Raw genomic sequence first — 17,355 nt, 5'->3', positions numbered from 1 at the left:
AAGGATCCATCTTTTACCAGATTTCCACATGGACACAGCCCTAGACACACCCACAGAATTTAAGCAGTTGAAATGACAAGGCACCTGCTTGAAAGGCAAATTTCATGATGCACACTAGCTTATTAAAATAATATACTTAATACAATATTCAGTGTGGGAGGTTTTTAGCCATTCATCAGTTTGAATTATGATGCTTGGTTTTATTTATTTATTTATTTTTTATGGCCGTGCCTATGGCATATGGAAGCAAGTACATGGAGTGCCTGGCCCTTTGCTAAGAAATAATTTGAAATATTCACTAATATTTCCATTTTTTGCATGAGAAAGATCTAATTTCAGTAATGCCCAGAAAGCAAAGGGGCACTCCATATGCCAAAGTCCCTTGGTAAATTCATGTAAATGACGGTCAAGGCTCTAATTTCTATTCTTTGTTTTTCTTTTTAGGGCCACACCTGAGGCATATGGAAGTTCCCAGGCTAGGGGTCGAATCAGGGCTGCAGCTGCCGGCCTCCATACGGCCATAGCCACACCAGATCCAAGCCAGATCCATGACCTGGGCTGTAGCATACAGCAATGCTGGATCCTTAACCCACTGAGAGAGGATAAGGATCAAACCTATATCCTCAGGGATACTAGTCGGATTCTTAACCCGCTGAGCCATAACGGGAACTCCAAGCCTCAGATTTTACCAGGGGTGTCATTTAACACTAACAACAACAAAAATGAAGAATAAAGAAATTAAGCATGACTTCACGGATCAGAGTGAAAAAGCCTCAGTTTTATACACCTTACATGCATTACCTGTCTTGGCTAGACAGGAACAAAAAAGTACTTCTACTATTAACAAAACAAAACAGTACCCACAAAAAAAAAAAAAAAAAGAACATGGAGGTACACGCGACAGCACACAATCCTAGTGAGGGAGAAGAAAGACCGAGGACTCATCATGCCAATCACAGCTCGTGTTCCTGAACAATCTGTAAATTCCCAGATAAAGAGACAGAAGAGTGTATGTATCTGTACATACAATGTAAGGGAAATTCTCAGGAGCTGCTCATGCTTAAAAAAAAAAAAAAAAAAAAAGAGGGGGTGATTAGTAAAATGCCCAAAAGCAGAGGGGCTGGATAATCTTCAAACTGAAAAGCTTTTCTGGGAATGACTGAATAGATTGTGGGATAGTCACTTACTAAAACAAAAATTACTCTATCAAAAATGCTAGTCCCCGATTTCATAGCAATTATAAAAACTATCAAGAAGCTAGATTTTAATACAAGAGAAATTTTTTTTATACTTCTCCACTTCATTCTTCTTGTCTGACACTTAGGGTTCCTATTTTAGTTAGGACTACAAAATAGCCACATACATCAGCTTGCTGTCCCCCACTATCACACACACACAGTCTGTCAGGACAGACCCGGAGTTCCCTCTGCGTCAGGCTTCAGGATCCGACACTGCCCCAGTGTAACCAGAGGAGGGCAGCACCAAACAGCTCAGGGGTTCTGGTCCCCTTCTCTCCAGGTTATCCAGGCTCAGGGGACAATGACTCAGCCAGGATCATCAGCTGAGCCCCTACTCTGTGCCAAACACAGTTGGATACCCCTACCCCCCGGAGATTTGGAGGTTCCCACAGGACCATTTATTTTGAAGTTTAAAGACTGAGACCAAGGCCCATCATTTCATGAATGAGACCTGGGTGCCTGAGACCTTCCCCCCACCTGCCCACCTGGCTGTCTAGCAGGGCAGGTTAGAGGGCTCTTGTCTATCTCCTGCCTCCCAACCAGCATGTGCTTCATTCAGACACGGCTTCTCCCCAAAACCCCCAATGTCTGTGCCCTCCCCCTCCTGGGGACTCTCACCCGTGACCTAACCTGACAGGCCCTAATTACTAATGACCCCAGCATGGGACACAATCACCAGAGGCAAGGCCAGGACAACAGAATAGGTTGCTCTGTACTACAATGCAAGGTGCACAAAGTCTGAGGATGTAACCCAGCAGGACCCTATGCAGTTTTCCTGGGACAGACCCCTCCCCCCATGTCCTCTGCCTGCCTCTTGTTTGCAGAAAAGCTATAGTCTCCCGGGTGTCCTCTGAATCCCAGAAGCCTGGGTCAAGAATTAACAACTTAAAAGATGTGAACATATAGTGACAAACGTAGCAGCTGACCAGGAGAACTGCTAAAAATTTAAATGGCTGGCTGCCACCAAAGTAGCCAGCACCACCCAGCAGCTTAGGAGGGGGGCCCCGACCTACCCCCCAGCAAAGATCCAGATCACGACTTTGCTCCGTGTATTGCAATGAGATGGTCAGAGAGTATCAAGGCAAACATACGTGCACTGATTCTCCAAAGCCTCTGATTTTTAACAGTTGCTTATGTATCTGTCAGTGAACCCCCTTTACACTGCAGCACTTTGTCTGGCCAGTTATATAATTCTACCATAACAAATGTAAGTACTTTAAGTTCAAAATGTGCTAACACTGTGAAAGTTCTCTTGAAAATGAGATGAGAGAACAAGTCAAAGGTCTTAGGCTGCCTTTATACTTAATTTCCTTTAGTTACAAACTTCATTCCTCATTTTCAGCAATTCTATAACATACTTTGGGTAAATGAGTAAATCACATTTTATGCCTTGTGTAAATTCTCAAAATTCTCCAGTAAATCTATGTCGCTGACAGTCTTTTAGCAGTTACATTCTTAGAATGGAGGACTTGTTACCTTGTCCCAAAAAGCAGTGAAATCTTGCAACTGTACTATCGTTTCGCCATCTGATGGCAACTGAGAGTTGCGCTCTGATACCTCATCGAGTAACAGAAAGTTCTGCAGAAAAAGGAAAAACAGATATTTAAACTGCAGAAACAAAGTACAAAAATAATTGCTCCCCTAGAACTTGCAATAAAAAACTTTATACAGCCTACATATCATTTTGCCAACCATACTTAAAGTGTTGGTTCACATCAGAACATACTAAATAATACATAGAATAACATACACTATTATTACAGTGTAATATATACAATCAGGTAATATAGTATGTATATAGTATACATAATAGAGTATATATGTGTATCTGTGTATGTACCTACATATACATATATTTGCGCACACACACACACATATAAATTAAGAGTTCGGCCATGAGGAAAGTTGTAACTTTCTCACCAAGTATATTTGTTCCTCCTTTAAGTGAAAATATGCCTCTAAACTCTAACTTTAGAACCTGGACACTTTCATTGTTTTACTTTTGTGTTACTACCAACAAACACAGGAGCTCCTAGGAAACAACTCCATAAGGACTTGTTGAATCCCACCATCTGCCAAGCACCAGGCGGCATGCTGAGAACAAAGGGGAAGGCCATTCCCAGGCCTTCAGGAATCAGGTGTCACAGGACTAGCTGGGAGCACAAGACCTCCAGCAGAGACTCAGAAGGAAAATCCTGGTGCTGCCTGTTTGGGGTCATGACCTTCACCCAGGCACTTAAGTACACTCTGCTCTGCTCCTCAAGGTGTTAAATCCACATCACTGCTTGTCATTAACTATCGCTTAAGTCATTGTTCTAAAAATGAAATGCTCTTGTTACCTTTCTATCTCTTAACAAACACTTTACAAGCATCTTCTCACAATCACTGGTCTCTTCTCCTTGGTCAGTGCTCTCTCTTGCACAGCAGGAATGGTCCATCTTCCACTTCTTACCATTTTCCCGCAATTTAGTAGCTATTCAACACCATTTAGCTGAGTAAAACCAAGCCCTGGGAACTACTACAAAGCTAACACAAATCTAAGCAGCTTTGTGATCAATATAACCTAAAAGACACATTTAACTGGAGGGAAAAGCCACTGAAGACTATCACGGCTTTGAAATTGAGGCAAGATATTTACAATCTTATTGGAGTCATTCAAAGCCAAGACATTCAGCCTCCTTTCCTTACTAAGAGGAAAATACAGGGGCTTCTTGGGCCTACAAGGTTTTAATAAACAATCCATTTTCTGTACAAGAAAAAAAAAAAGGAAACTTAAAAGCATGTGTAAACAAGAAGACACAACAACATGAAGCCACCTGGAGGTCTGCTGTGGGGACGGACCATCCCCCACATCCAAGGTGGGCAGGGGTGGTGGATTTCCTTCTTAGAGCCCCATATGTGACCTGGTGCAAATCCCAGGAGGTGGCCCATCCAATCTGCTGAGTCCCAGGCTGCAGAAGCAGTGAGGCAGCAGGGCTTAACAGCACCTGAGCTCTAAACTCCACGTGCCCCCACGCCCTCAGCACATCCACAGACAAACCTCGCCCAGTCCTGACATCTGGTCAGTCTACTGGGCTGACCTTCTCTTTCCCTCCTGCTGCCCTTTCTGCCTTCTCAGTGGGCAGTAACACATCTAAGAGAGAGACGAGAAAGGAAGAAAACGGAGCATCTGATTACTGCCCACTAACCGTTAAAAAAGGAGGCTGAATCAGACCCATGGCTGGTTGGTGGCCTGGGTCTTAGAGCAAATACCAGGTATTTCAAAAGCCCCTCAGAACTCAAAGCCAAGTTCATGCTCTTCTCCTCCTCAATTCTGGTCCTCTTCTGGTATTCCACATTTCAGTGCATCCAGGTGATTCTGCAGCCCCCAAACCCAAAGCAGCCCACAATCCACCTCTCGCTCCCCTACTTCATCACCATCCCCAGGAAAATGCAAAGCTTCAGCCTCCCACCTCCCCCACCTCCCAAGCCCTAAGGACATAGAAATGCACACTGAGTTTCATTATTTGACTCTTGATTAACCCGCCACTTGATGAAACATAAATTCCAAGCAGAAAGGACTTTCTGTACTTGCTCACCTGCCACTGGACACAAGCATCTAGTCTGTGCCAGGCTCCAAGCAGCTACCCTGTTATTCTGTGGGGTACGTGACTGAATGGGTGAATAAATTGCAAATTGGCCCCCAAAAAGTCTAGCACAAACCAAGACAGGTTTTCCTCTAAATTCATTTTAGTCTTAAGATTCTTTCAGTCTTAACAAGATGTCTTTTATATTTGCTAAAGGACATTGAGGCTTTGTGTGTTTTTCCTACTTCCACAGCAATGTTTCCCAAACATGGCCTATTTGCAGGTGCACAGGGGCGCTTACTAAAGACATAGGTACCTTGGGCCCCAGCCAAGACCGGGAGAATCAGAATCTCCAGGGTGGGATCATTCAGTTTTAATAAGCACTCCAGGTAATTCTGATGAGCCAGAGAACTAAGCTTTTTAAAGGGTTGTAGACACTAGAAGGGCTGAAAAAGGGTCCATGATCTTATAGAAAAAAATTTCAACAATCACCTCAACACACCATGAAGCAGGCTAACGCCCACCCTTGTCACCACTCTTATTCTCAGACATTTTCCCCCCTTTACTGACAACAACTAATGCTGAACAGATCTCTAAATTCCTAGACCACCTTCCTGCCATAAATTTTATGTACATGAGAAAAAATTGAGGTTTGCTGCCCAAAACAAAGGTGCTTTGTTCATCAGGACACAAAGCAGCTTGACCAAGTCAGCCCCAGGAAAATTCCAAGTTCTCAGCAGGTTGTCGTGTTAATGTTACTGCACACAACTACATGGCAAGGAATTTCAAGCCTCAGACAGTTCAGCTGCATTTGGTGGAAAAGAAATCAAAAAATCTATCCAATCCTACTGCACAGCACAGGGGAGTCTATCCGATCTCTTGTGACAGAACATGATGGAGGATAATATCAACAAAATAATGTGCGTGTATATATATGTTTATGTATATATGTGTGTGTATATGAGACTGGATCACTTTGCTGTAAAGCAAAAATTGATACAACACTGTAAATCAACTCTACATTAATTTTAAAAAATGTTATTAAAGAATTTTAAAAAAATCCATAGTTCCTTTTATGGCTCAGTGGTAACAAACCTGGCTAGTATCCAGGAGGACTCAGGTTCAATCCCTGGCCTCGCTCAGTGGGTTAAAGAATCTGGCATTACCATGAACTATACGTATAGGTCACAGACGCCGCTACAATTTTGTGTTGCTGTGGCTGTGGGGTAGGCCAGCAGCTGCAGCTCTGATTCAGTTCCTAGCCTGGGAACGTCATATGGCCCAGGTGCAGCCCTAAAAAGAAAAAAGAAAAATCCTACTCGAATATTTGAATACAATTCCCTGAAAACCTTCTGCAGGACCCCTTTTGTCATAGACTCTCTGGTGCATCACATAATCCATCAGAGATCAAGATCACCTTCAGATAGAGATGCATTTTAGCTAAAGCCTTCTCTTTTTTTGTTTGTGTGGTTGGTTGTTGCGTTTTTGTTTTTGTTTTTAATACATATATACACACAAACACACATTCTTTTTCTCACATTATCCTCCACCATATTCCATCACAAGTGACTAGATATAATTCCTTGTGTTATACAGCAGGATCTCATTGCTTATCCACTTCAAAGGCAATAGTTTGCATCTACTAACCCCAAACTCCCAGTCCATCCCACTCCCTCTCCCTCCCTCTCAGCAACCACAAGTCTATTCTCTAAGTCTATGAGTTTGGTTTTTTTCTGTAGAAAGGTTCATTTGTGCCCTATATTGGATTCCAAATAAAAGTGATATCATATGGTATTTGTCTTTCTCTTTCTGACTCACTTCACTCAGCCTGAGGGTCTTTAGTTCCAGCCATGTTGCTGCAAATAGCAGGTTTTGTTCCTTTTTATGGCTGAGTAGTATTCCATTGTGTATATATACCACTTCTTAATCCATTCATCTGTCCATGGACATTTAGGTTGTTTCCATGTCTTGGCTATTGGGAATAGTGCTGCAATGAACGTAGGGGTGCAGGTATTCTTTTGTTTTTTTCCCTTTTTTTTTCTGTCTTTTCTAGGGCCATACCCACAGTATATGGAAGTTCCCAGGCTAGGAGTCTAATCAGAGCTGTAGCCACCAGCCTACACCACAGCCACAGCAATGCAGGATCCGAGCCACATCTGCAACCTACACCACAGCTCACAGCAATGCCAGATCCTTAACCCATTGAGTGAGGCCAGGGATTGAACCCACAGCCTCATGGTTAATAGTTGGATTTGTTAACCACTTCGCCATGACAGGAACTCCACAGGTATCTTATTCAATGAAAGTTTTGTCCAGATAGATGCCCAAGAGTTGGACTGCTGGGTCATATGGTAGTTCTATACTTTTCTGAGGCATCTCCATACTATTCTCCATAGTGGCTGTACCAATTCACATTCCCACCAACAGTGTAGGAGGGTTCCCTTTTCTCCACACCCTCTCTAGCATTTGTTTTTTGTTTTTTTTTTCCCACTGTACAGCAAAGGGATCAAGTTATCCTTACATGTATACATTACAATTACATTTTTCCCCCACCCTTTCTTCTGTTGCAACATGAGTATCTAGACAAAGTTCTCAATGCTACACAGCAGGATCTCCTTGTAAATCTATTCTAAGTTGTGTCTGATAAGCCCAAACTCCCGATCCCTCCCACTCCCTCCCCCTCCCATCAGGCAGCCACAAGTCTTTTCTCCAAGTCCATGATTTTCTTTTCTGAGGAGATGTTCATTTGTGCTGGATATTAGATTCCAGTTATAAGTGATATCATATGGTATTTGTCTTTGTCTTTCTGGCTCATTTCACTCAGTATGAGATTCTCTAGCTCCATCCATGTTGCTGCAAATGGCATGATGTCATTCTTTTTTATGGCTGAGTAGTATTCCATTGTGTATATAGACCACATCTTCCGAATCCAATCATCTGTCGATGGACATTTGCGTTGTTTCCATGTCCTGGCTATGGTGAAGAGTGCTGCAATGAACATGCAGGTGCATGTGTCTCTTTTAAGTAGAGTTTTGTCCGGATAGATGCCCAAGAGTGGGATTGCGGGGTGATATGGAAGTTCTATGTATAGATTTCTAAGGTGTCTCCAAACTGTTCTCCATAGTGGCTGTACCAGTTTACATTTCCACCAACAGTGTAGGAGGGTTCCCTTTTCTCCACAGCCCCTCCAGCACTTGTTATTTGTAGACTTATGAATGATGGCCATTCTGACTGGGGTGAGGTGGTATCTCATGGTAGTTTTGATTTGCATTTCTCTTATAATCAGCGATGTTGAGCATTTTTTCACGTGTTTGCTGGCCATCTGTATATCTTCTTTGGAGAAATGTCTATTCAGGTCTTTTGCCCATTTTTCCATTGATTGATTGGCTTTTTTGCTGTTGGGTTGTATAAGTTGTTTATATATTCTAGAGATTAAGCCCTTGTCAGTTGCATCATTTGAAACTATTTTCTCCCATTCTGAAAGTTGTCTTTTTGTTTGCTTTATGGTTTCCTTTGCTGTGCAAAAGCTTTTCAGTTTGATGAGGTCCCATGGGTTTATTTTTGCTCTATTTTTATTATTATTATTATTTTTATTATTATTTATTATTATTATTATTTTTATTATTTTTTTATTATTTTTGCTTTGGGAGACTGACCTGAGAAAATATTCATGATGTTGATGTCAGAGAGTGTTTTGCCTATGTTTTCTTCTAGGAGTTTGATGGTGTCCTGTCGTAGATTTAAGTCTTTCAGCCATTTGGAGTTTATTTTTGTGCATGGTGTGAGGGTGTGTTCTAATTTCACTGCTTTGCATGCAGCTGTCCAGGTTTCCCAGCAATGCTTGCTGAATAGACTTTTTCCCATTTTATGTTCTTGCCTCCCTTGTCAAAAATTAATTGACCATAGGTGTCAGTGTTTATTTCTGGGTTCTCTATTCTGTTCCATTGGTCTGTCTGTCTGTTTTGATACCAGTACCACACTGTTTTGATGACTGTGGCTTTGTAGTATTTCTTGAAGTCTGGGAGAGTTATGCCTCCTGCTTGGTTTTTGTTTCTCAGGATTGCTTTGGTGCTCGCTAGCATTTGCTATTTGTTGACTTGTTAAAGATGGCCATTCTGACCAAGGTGAGGTGGTACCTCATAGTAGTTCTGATTTGCATTTCTCTAATAATCAGTGATGTTGTGCGTATTTTCTTGTGCCTTTTGGCCATCTGTATATCTTCCTTGGAGAAATGTCTGTTAAGGTCTTCGGCCTTAATAGAATACTACTGGGAATACTGGGATACTACTGGAATACTACTCAACCTTCTTCAGCCTTCTTTTTTCAGTTGGATTGTTGGGTTTTTTTTGGTGTTGAGTTGTATAAGTTGTTTTCATATTTCAGAGACTAAGACCTTATCAGTTGCATCATTTGAAATTACTTTCTCCAATTAATTCCATAGATTATCTTTTTGTTTTGTTTTTTTTTGTTGTTATTTTCCTTTGCTGTGCGAAAGCTTTTAAGTTTGATTAGGTCCCACTGATTTTTGTTTTTATTTTCTATTGCCTTGGAAGGCTCACTTAAACATTTGTACGGTGGATGTCAGAGAATGTTTTCCCTGTGTTCTCCTCTAGAGTTTTATAGTGTCTTGCCTGAAATGTTTAAGTCTTTAATCCATTTTGAATTTATTATTGTGCATGCTGTGAGGGTGTGTTCTACTTTCACTGATTTACATGCAGTCGTCCAGGTTTCTCAGCACCACCTGCTGAAAAGACTCTTTTACCCATTTTATATTCTTGACTACTTTGTCAAAGATTAATTGACCATAGGTGTCTGGGTTTATTTCTAGGTTCTTTAATCTGTTCCATTGGTCTGTACGTCTGTTTCAGTACCAGTACCACACTGTCTTGATTACTGTAGCTTTGTAAAACTGTCTGAAGTCTGGGAGAGTGATGCCTCTTGCTTGGTTTTTGTTCCTCAGGATTGCTTGGGCAATTCTGGGTCTTTTACGGTTCCATATAAATTTTCAGATTCTTTGTTCTAGTTCTGCGAAAAATTACATGTGTATTTTGACAGGGATTGCACTGAATCTGTCGATTGGGTTGGCTAGAATGGCCATTTTAACAATATTAAGTCTTCCAATCCAGAAACACGGAATAACTTTCCACTTTCTTGAATCCTTTTTAATTTCCTTGATTAAGGTTTTATAGTTCTTAGCATATAGGTATTTCCCCTCCTTGGTCAGGTTTATTCATAGGTGTTTAATTTTAGGGAGTGCAACTTTAAAAGGTATTGCATTTTTGTATTCCTTTTCTAATATCTCGTTATGAGTATACAGAAATGCAACTGATTTCTGAATATTAATCTTATATCCTGCTACTTTGCTGAATTTGATGGTCAGTTTGAATAGTTTTTGTGTGGAGTCCTTAGGATTTTCTCTATATAGTATAATTTCATCTGCATAGAGTCACAATTTTACCTCATCTCTTCCAATTTGGATACATTTTATTTCTTTTGTGTGTCAGATTGCTGGGGGTATAAGGACTTTCAATACTATGTTGAATAAAAGTGGTGAGAGTGGGCATCTCTGTCTTGTTCCAGATTTTAGTGGGAAAGCTTTCAGCTTTTCTTCACTGAGTGTTATATTGGCTATGGGTTTGTCATAAATGTAAAGCCTCATGGTTTTAATCTTCTTTTATTTCATGATGACCAGCAAGACGGTCAGACTAACATTGTTAACCAAGTAAGACTGAGTGTTTCTAATTATCTGCAAGGCCCCAGAGCCCAGCCCAGGAGCCAGGCCAGCAGATCTGCATGAACACAGACTGCGCAGGCCCAGCTCCTCTCTTCAGAGACAGGTCCACCAAGTCTAGTCGGGCTGGTCTGAGATACACAAACACACAGAACAAGGGGACGATTCAGATCTATTCCCACTCTGGATAAAGACCAGTCCCCAGGGTTGAGACCCCTGCCCCTTCCAGGGCCCAATGTCCCAGAAATGCTGACTCCCATCTGCTCCCTGCTCTACATTTCTCTGGCTTCTAGTAAAGTTTGGCCCACCCTGGGCCTCTGCACAGTCCCAGCTGTTTCCTGCACTGCTGTTTCAGTCAATCAAGTATTTATTTGATGCCCATGCTGAGTCCAACATAGGCCATGGACTATGATAAAGAACTAGGAGATAGAGTCTGCTGTCAGAGGGCTTAGAACACTCCTGGGGAGTCAGGATCACCCCACGTGACATGTGCTCGGTGGTGCAGTGCCCATCGAGGGAAGTCTTAGATCAGCATGAATGCAAGTGTTGTGAGGGTTCATGGGACTATGGGAGGCCTAGCAGCATTTGCTTAAATCAAGGACAGAAGAGAGGGTAGCCAAGGGGGGCCAGACTGAGAGAGCAAAGACCCCAAAGTGGGGATCAACATGGCATGTCATGGAGAGAATCCTCCCTCTCCCCACCCCTACCAGAGTGGACAGTCATGTGCTGGGAAACAGAGCAGCCAGTGGAGCCTAGAGTTTAAAATTTTGATTTTTCAGGCATCATGGAAACTTTGAAGGTCTTCAGAGTAAGACTAGATGATGGAAACCACACCTAAGGATAGAGTCCACATTCCAGAAGGTACTAGGAAAGCAGTGTGACAATGGCTGGGAAACCAGGCTTTGGGCAGAATCCTAGTTCTGTCCTTTGCAAGTTATATGAGGACAGGTGAGCTGTTTCACCTGTTACCAGAACCTGTTTCCTGATCTGTGAAGTAGGGGCACTAATGCTTATCTCATTCAACTGCTGTCAGGATTTAATGAGATGATGAGTAAAGGCTTCAAGAGCACCTGGACCACACAGCAAGCCTGGGTGGTAGTGATGGAAGACAGCGGCTGTGGCAATAAGAAAACAGCAACACAGAGTTCCCGTCGTGGCGCAGTGGTTAACGAATCCGACTAGGAACCACGAGGTTGCGGGTTCGGTCCCTGCCCTTGCTCAGTGGGTTAATGATCCGGCGTTGCCGTGAGCTGTGGTGTAGGTTGCAGACGCAGCTCGGATCCCGCGTTGCTGTGGCTCTGGCGTAGGCCGGTGGCTACAGCTCCGATTCAACCCCTAGCCTGGGAACCTCCATATGCCGCGGGAGCGGCCCAAGAAATAGCAACAACAATAACAACAACAACACACACACACCAAAAAAAAAGAAAAGAAAAGAAAACAGCAACATGGCAGCACAGTACACATGGGCAGTCACCAACTGGACAATTTAGTGTCACTGAGAATGTCACCATGGTCCAAGGACATTCCTAAATGCCCTCTTTCTGGATATGAAAGGCATGAAGAGGAAATTTTATTGAACTGCATGGACCATCCCTTAAAGCCCCCGTCAAAGAGAAGGATGAACTTGGGGGACCAGAACTAACCCCGTTTGACTCATCTGTTTATAAGTAGTACTTTTTTTACATTATGGTATACAATCACACACACACACACACACACACAAATCTCAACTTTTATGTCAAGGCCCAAAAATAAAACATAATCACACCCTGAGCTATCTGACTTCACTAGAGATGTATTGCTGGCGTCCATCACGGTGGACGAAGTAGGAACAAAACAAATTAGATTTTTTTTTATGAAGCTCAGACACTCAAGCTCATGCCCAGGCAGCTCACAAAGACCATTTATCCTCATTTGAGACCTAATCATCAGCACACAAGTACTTGAGCACCTACTGTGAGCCAGGCCCTTGTCTTGATGATGTAAATTATTTGTCCCCGGTATTGTAGGGACAGTTAGGAAAAGGAGACAGTGGGGATGGTGGGATCACACCTGTGAAAGGAAGAGGCAGCTGGAGAGACTCAAGCAGAAAGGGAAAAGAGGACAGGATAAGGAGGCAGATCCAAAAGGCGAGCTCAGCCCTCCACAAGCAAGGCATCCACAGAGGCAAGAACCCGCTGTAGACACAGAACTAACGGAAGCTGAGCCCTTCGTCCTGCCCAGGAGCAGGGACCACTCAGCAAGCTCCTTCCCTCCCGGCCCAGAGAGAGTCCTGCTCCCTGTCGCTACCCAGTCATTCACGTCAGCACAAACAATGGATCTGTTTGCTGCTCCTGCTCTGAACATTTTAATCGCCTGCCGTCGTCACTGCTTACCCAGAGTCCTGTGCCACTGCTACTGTTCCTCCTGCCCAGAAATGAGCAGAAATGACCTTACAAGACCTGTAACGACTCCACCTAAGACAACAGGAGAGGACACAGGACATTGTGGAATCACGACCAGCTCTGGCACTGAGAGAGTTAAATTTCATCTAACTAGACCAGTGACGCCCAAATAAAAGGAGCCATTTTATGTAAAATCCACCTACAACTAACACTTAAAAAACCTGTCACCAAACCTTGACTCTTCGGATGCTGACGACCGCCTCGGACACCTTCTCGACGGCCATGGGGAAGTGGAGGGTGCCCGTCAACCGCAGAGCCTCGAACAGTGTCACCACCACAAACACTTGGCTGGCTGTGATCACGTTGCCAAGGAGCACAATGGTGATGAAGGTGACAAAAACCATGATTTTGCTCAGAGCAAAAAATGAGGCCAAATTCAGTCCTCTAAGGTAGGAACTTCTCAGAATCTTGGAAACTTCCTTCCTGGAAAAGAGGAGGAAACAGGTCTTAAAGACGCATCAACACTCAAGTCATGAATTCCAGAGCCTTGTGGGGGGGGGGCCTTTTGAGGGGGTGGACACGGATTAAGAGAAAGCACCCCCACAGCATGGAGACACTACACAGTGCACACCCGGGGGGTCTGCCCGACACAAGGACCACACACCTCATCACCTGTCATGCATCCAGGAATTAAAGAAAGGCTTAAGGTCACACTTTAAACATTCTGGGTCAATGAGACCAAGTTTGAAAATTCATTCAATAAGCACTGGGAACCACAAGTCCTATGCTGGCTCCTCGCTGATGACAGAGACACAGCCCAGCCCCTCCAGGAGCTCGTGAACTCGTGGGGGAAGAGAAGTAGCAACCCCAAGCCTGGGAGACACCGAGACACTCGACACAGGCAGCCAGCACAGCCCCCACAGCACAGAGCAGAGCCTGGAACCCGGAGCCGTGGAGTCAGGGTGAGTCGCACATGCGTGGAACCTGAGAAGACAAGCTGGCGTCAGTCAGGCCTGATGGAGGCCAGAGAAGAAGGAAGACGAGAGTGTGTTCCAGGCAGAGGGAGGGGCACCCAGGAAGGTGAGAAGGTGAGAGGTGACAGGGCACTGTGGAGAGGTATAAGCCCCTTGTGCTGGAGTATAAGTACTCATCAGACACTTACATAAAAGGTGTGGAAATTCTACATACATAAAGCAAAGCAAAAACAACAGTATTTCATGGCTCTGGAATGAAGAAGACTGATCGGCAAAATTTGGGCTGAAACAGGTATATCCAACATCTATAATCTCCCCCATTTGTGGTACATTAACTTAAATGACAGTTTTAGTTTAAACATCACCATCTTGCAGTTCTTGTTGTGCCTCGGTGGTAACAACCCCCACTAGTATCCATGAGGATGCAGGTTCGATCCCTGGTCCCACTCAATGGGTTAAAGATCCGGCACTGCCAAAAAACTACGGTGTAGCTTCAGATGTGTCTTGGATCTGGCGTTGCTGTGGCACAGGCAGGTAGCTTCAGTTCCAGTTCCACCCTGGGCCTGGGAACTTCCATTTGCCCTGGGTGCAGCCCTAAATAAATAAACAAACAAACATCAATCTCAAACACTAACAACTTAGAACCATTGCTCATTTGGGATTTGCAGTACTAAGAAATATTTGGAATTTCATTTCTGCATAAGTGAGAAGCAGATAGATTTTTCCTTTAAGGAGAATGTACAAGGAAGAGCAGGTTAAAATAACGTCTCCACTATTCTATTAACCACAGGCCACATGTGGAGGGTGGAGAGGGTGGAGAGTATTTAAATTCACCTTAATGCGAAAACTCACTAAGATTTCTAAATTCATTCAGTAAAAATCGGGGGGGGGGGGGGACTACAAAAATATGGTGTGACGTATACTAAAACTTACCTTCTCAATCTGGCAATAAGATCCGCAAGTGACTTTTCCCAAGTGTACATTTTTACTGTTCTGATGCCAGTTATAACTTCACTCACGGTCCTGATCCTGTCGTCTGTATAAGCTGCGGTCTCACTCCTGAGGGGACAGACGTGAGGGGTGAGCCTTAGTGACCACAGCCCAACTTTCTGTAGCAGCAGCAGGGGGCACAGGGAGGGACCAGGAATCACGTGATTCCCTGCAGCCCTTTTGTACTAATGACACAGGCAGGTCCTACTCAAAGTACAAATGAGAAAGACTTCAATGAGCCAACCCTCCAGCCCGATTCAACAAGCACCTTGGAGAACTTGCAGGATCAGCTAAGGAAGACCTGAAATGAGTCGGATACAAACTGTCTCCACAAGGAGGTCACAGTTGGGCAGGGAAGACAGAAAGGAATCTAACAGGAAGACAGGCTGTGCTGTCATAACAGAGGAGTGAAGAGTGGGGAGCAGAAAAGATGGGGCTGTTATTTCTAAAGGGAAAGGAGAGCAAGAATATCCTCAGAGGCCCTTTAGCACTGGAACAGGCCCTCAAAGGATAAGGAACATCTCTCCACTGAAGAGATGGGAAAGGAAATCCCAAGAAGAGAAAAATAACACACAGAAATGTACCAAAACCACCACCACAACTCAATGTTCATCACCTGACACCCTGGACAATGACCCACCTCTAACCCTCGGGGACCTGCTTCAGGACTAACTCATCACCATCAGTTCTTTCTTCATCATCAGACACTTTTCTATCCCATACGCTGCTGGGAATGGGGGGCTTTAACAATGAGATCATTAAGACTGACCTTGCCCTTGAATACTGCTAATTTAATGGAGACACTGAATTAAAGTAAGATATGGGGGTTCCAGTTGTGGCTCAGCTGGTTACAAATCCACCTACTTTCCATGAGGATGCAGGTTCGACCCCTGGCCTTGCTCAATAGGTTAAGGATCTGGTGTTGCCATGAGCTGTGGTGTAGGTAGCAGATGCAGCTCCAATTTGACCCCCAGCCTGGGAACTTCCATATGCCACAGGTGTGGCCCTAAAAAGAAAAAGAAAATAAGAACTAGACTTCCCACTGTGGTGCAGCAGGATCAGCAGCATCTTGGGAGCGCTGGGACACACGATTGATCCCCGGCCCAGCACAGTGTATTAATTATCCACCCTGCCACAGCTACAGCTTAGGTCACAACTGCAGCTTAGATCTGATCCTTAGCCCAAGAATTTCATAGGCTGCAGGGGTGGCCAAAGAAGAAAAAAAAGTAAAACAAACAAAAAAATTTAAGTCACGAACATGCATACACGAAAATGATTGTAATACAAGCAAACAAAAATATATGCAACTAGAAATGGGCCAGTAAGATTATTACTATTTTTAGCAATGTTTAAATAACTTTGACATGAGTAAATTCTGCCGTAGGACACTCTACCTATTCAGGTGGGATGCCAGGAGGAGCCACGAATGCCTTCGCTTTTCCCACTTCAATTTCAGCCTTCAACTTAAGGCTGGAGCCTCCCTCCCCTGGCTAAGCCTGAAGAGGCTACAACACACACAAAGAGAGCAGAGAAGGTATTTATCTTGTTTTTAAACAAACGCATTGAGCAAACTTTGAATGCTTCCAACTATATGTCACCTATTTTTTAACCCAGTGTTTCTCTTACCGGAGTGATGAAAACGACTTCCCCATGCAGCTTTGCAAAAGCAGAAGAAGAATTAGAACCGCCATCCCCGCAAGACACGATATTCCTACTTCCATCCAGAGCAGGGCGGTCACCGCGACAGCCTGCAGAGGCCCCACCCACAGAAAGTGCAGGAACATCATCACCTTAAAAGAAGAAGACGACAAGGACCTCTTAGGACTATATCAAAACACAACCCATAAGGACACAGTAGAGAAACTGTCTGCTCTGAAGGGTCAGACAGGAACCTAAACAGAAATGATCACAGTGGGTTTTCCACCTGCTAAAGCAGAGATCCAAGCCTCCGCCCCAGATGAAGCTGCTCCAGGTCAGCCCAGAGCCCACAACAGGGAGACAAGAGCAGCAGCACTGGAAGCAAGATGCTGATTTTTGTCTAAAGACCACAGATGAGCTCAGGGCTTCCCCAAACTCTCTCTGCCCCAAAATTCAGCCCCCATCCCTACCCGACACACCCACAAAACCTATATTATGGTACCTACCACACCCTCCAATACTTGTGTGTTTACCTCCCTGACACACTGGGGCTTCTCCAGGGAAGAAACAGAATCTTACTCATCCCTGAGACTGAATAGGGGCATGATTTCCCGAAGGCTCCCTGGGCAGCAGGCACTGAACAGGGCACAGGGGGAGGAACAATCCCTGCCCCCAGCCCACACCACCTGATCGAGGAGCAGACAGTCCCGCAGCAACAGCAGCACAACGTGCCAGGAAGAGCCCTCCAGGGGGACTCTCACAGACAGTAACCACGCTGGGCAAGACCTCGGCTGCCTGTTTATTATTAGGCGAACAAAGCTCTCACCTCCAGGA

General features: G+C 44.1%; 1 protein-coding gene across 1 annotated transcript in view; it reads right to left on the bottom strand.

Annotated features, from left to right (window-relative positions):
* LOC125113257 (ATP-binding cassette sub-family C member 4-like) overlaps positions 1-17,355 on the bottom strand; it is a 146,387-nt gene that overhangs the window by 107,883 nt on the left and 21,149 nt on the right. Inside the window, exons 6-9 of the mRNA XM_047755821.1 lie at positions 16,510-16,673; positions 14,827-14,952; positions 13,153-13,402; positions 2,715-2,816 (exon numbers count right to left, since the gene is read on the bottom strand). Of these exons, the coding sequence (XP_047611777.1) occupies positions 2,715-2,816; positions 13,153-13,402; positions 14,827-14,952; positions 16,510-16,673 (642 nt within the window). The remainder of the gene's footprint in view (positions 1-2,714; positions 2,817-13,152; positions 13,403-14,826; positions 14,953-16,509; positions 16,674-17,355) is intronic.

The sequence above is a fragment of the Phacochoerus africanus genome, chromosome 13 (assembly GCF_016906955.1).
Source record: "Phacochoerus africanus isolate WHEZ1 chromosome 13, ROS_Pafr_v1, whole genome shotgun sequence".
Taxonomy (NCBI): domain Eukaryota; kingdom Metazoa; phylum Chordata; class Mammalia; order Artiodactyla; family Suidae; genus Phacochoerus; species Phacochoerus africanus.
This window is presented reverse-complemented; position numbering and strand designations above follow the sequence as displayed.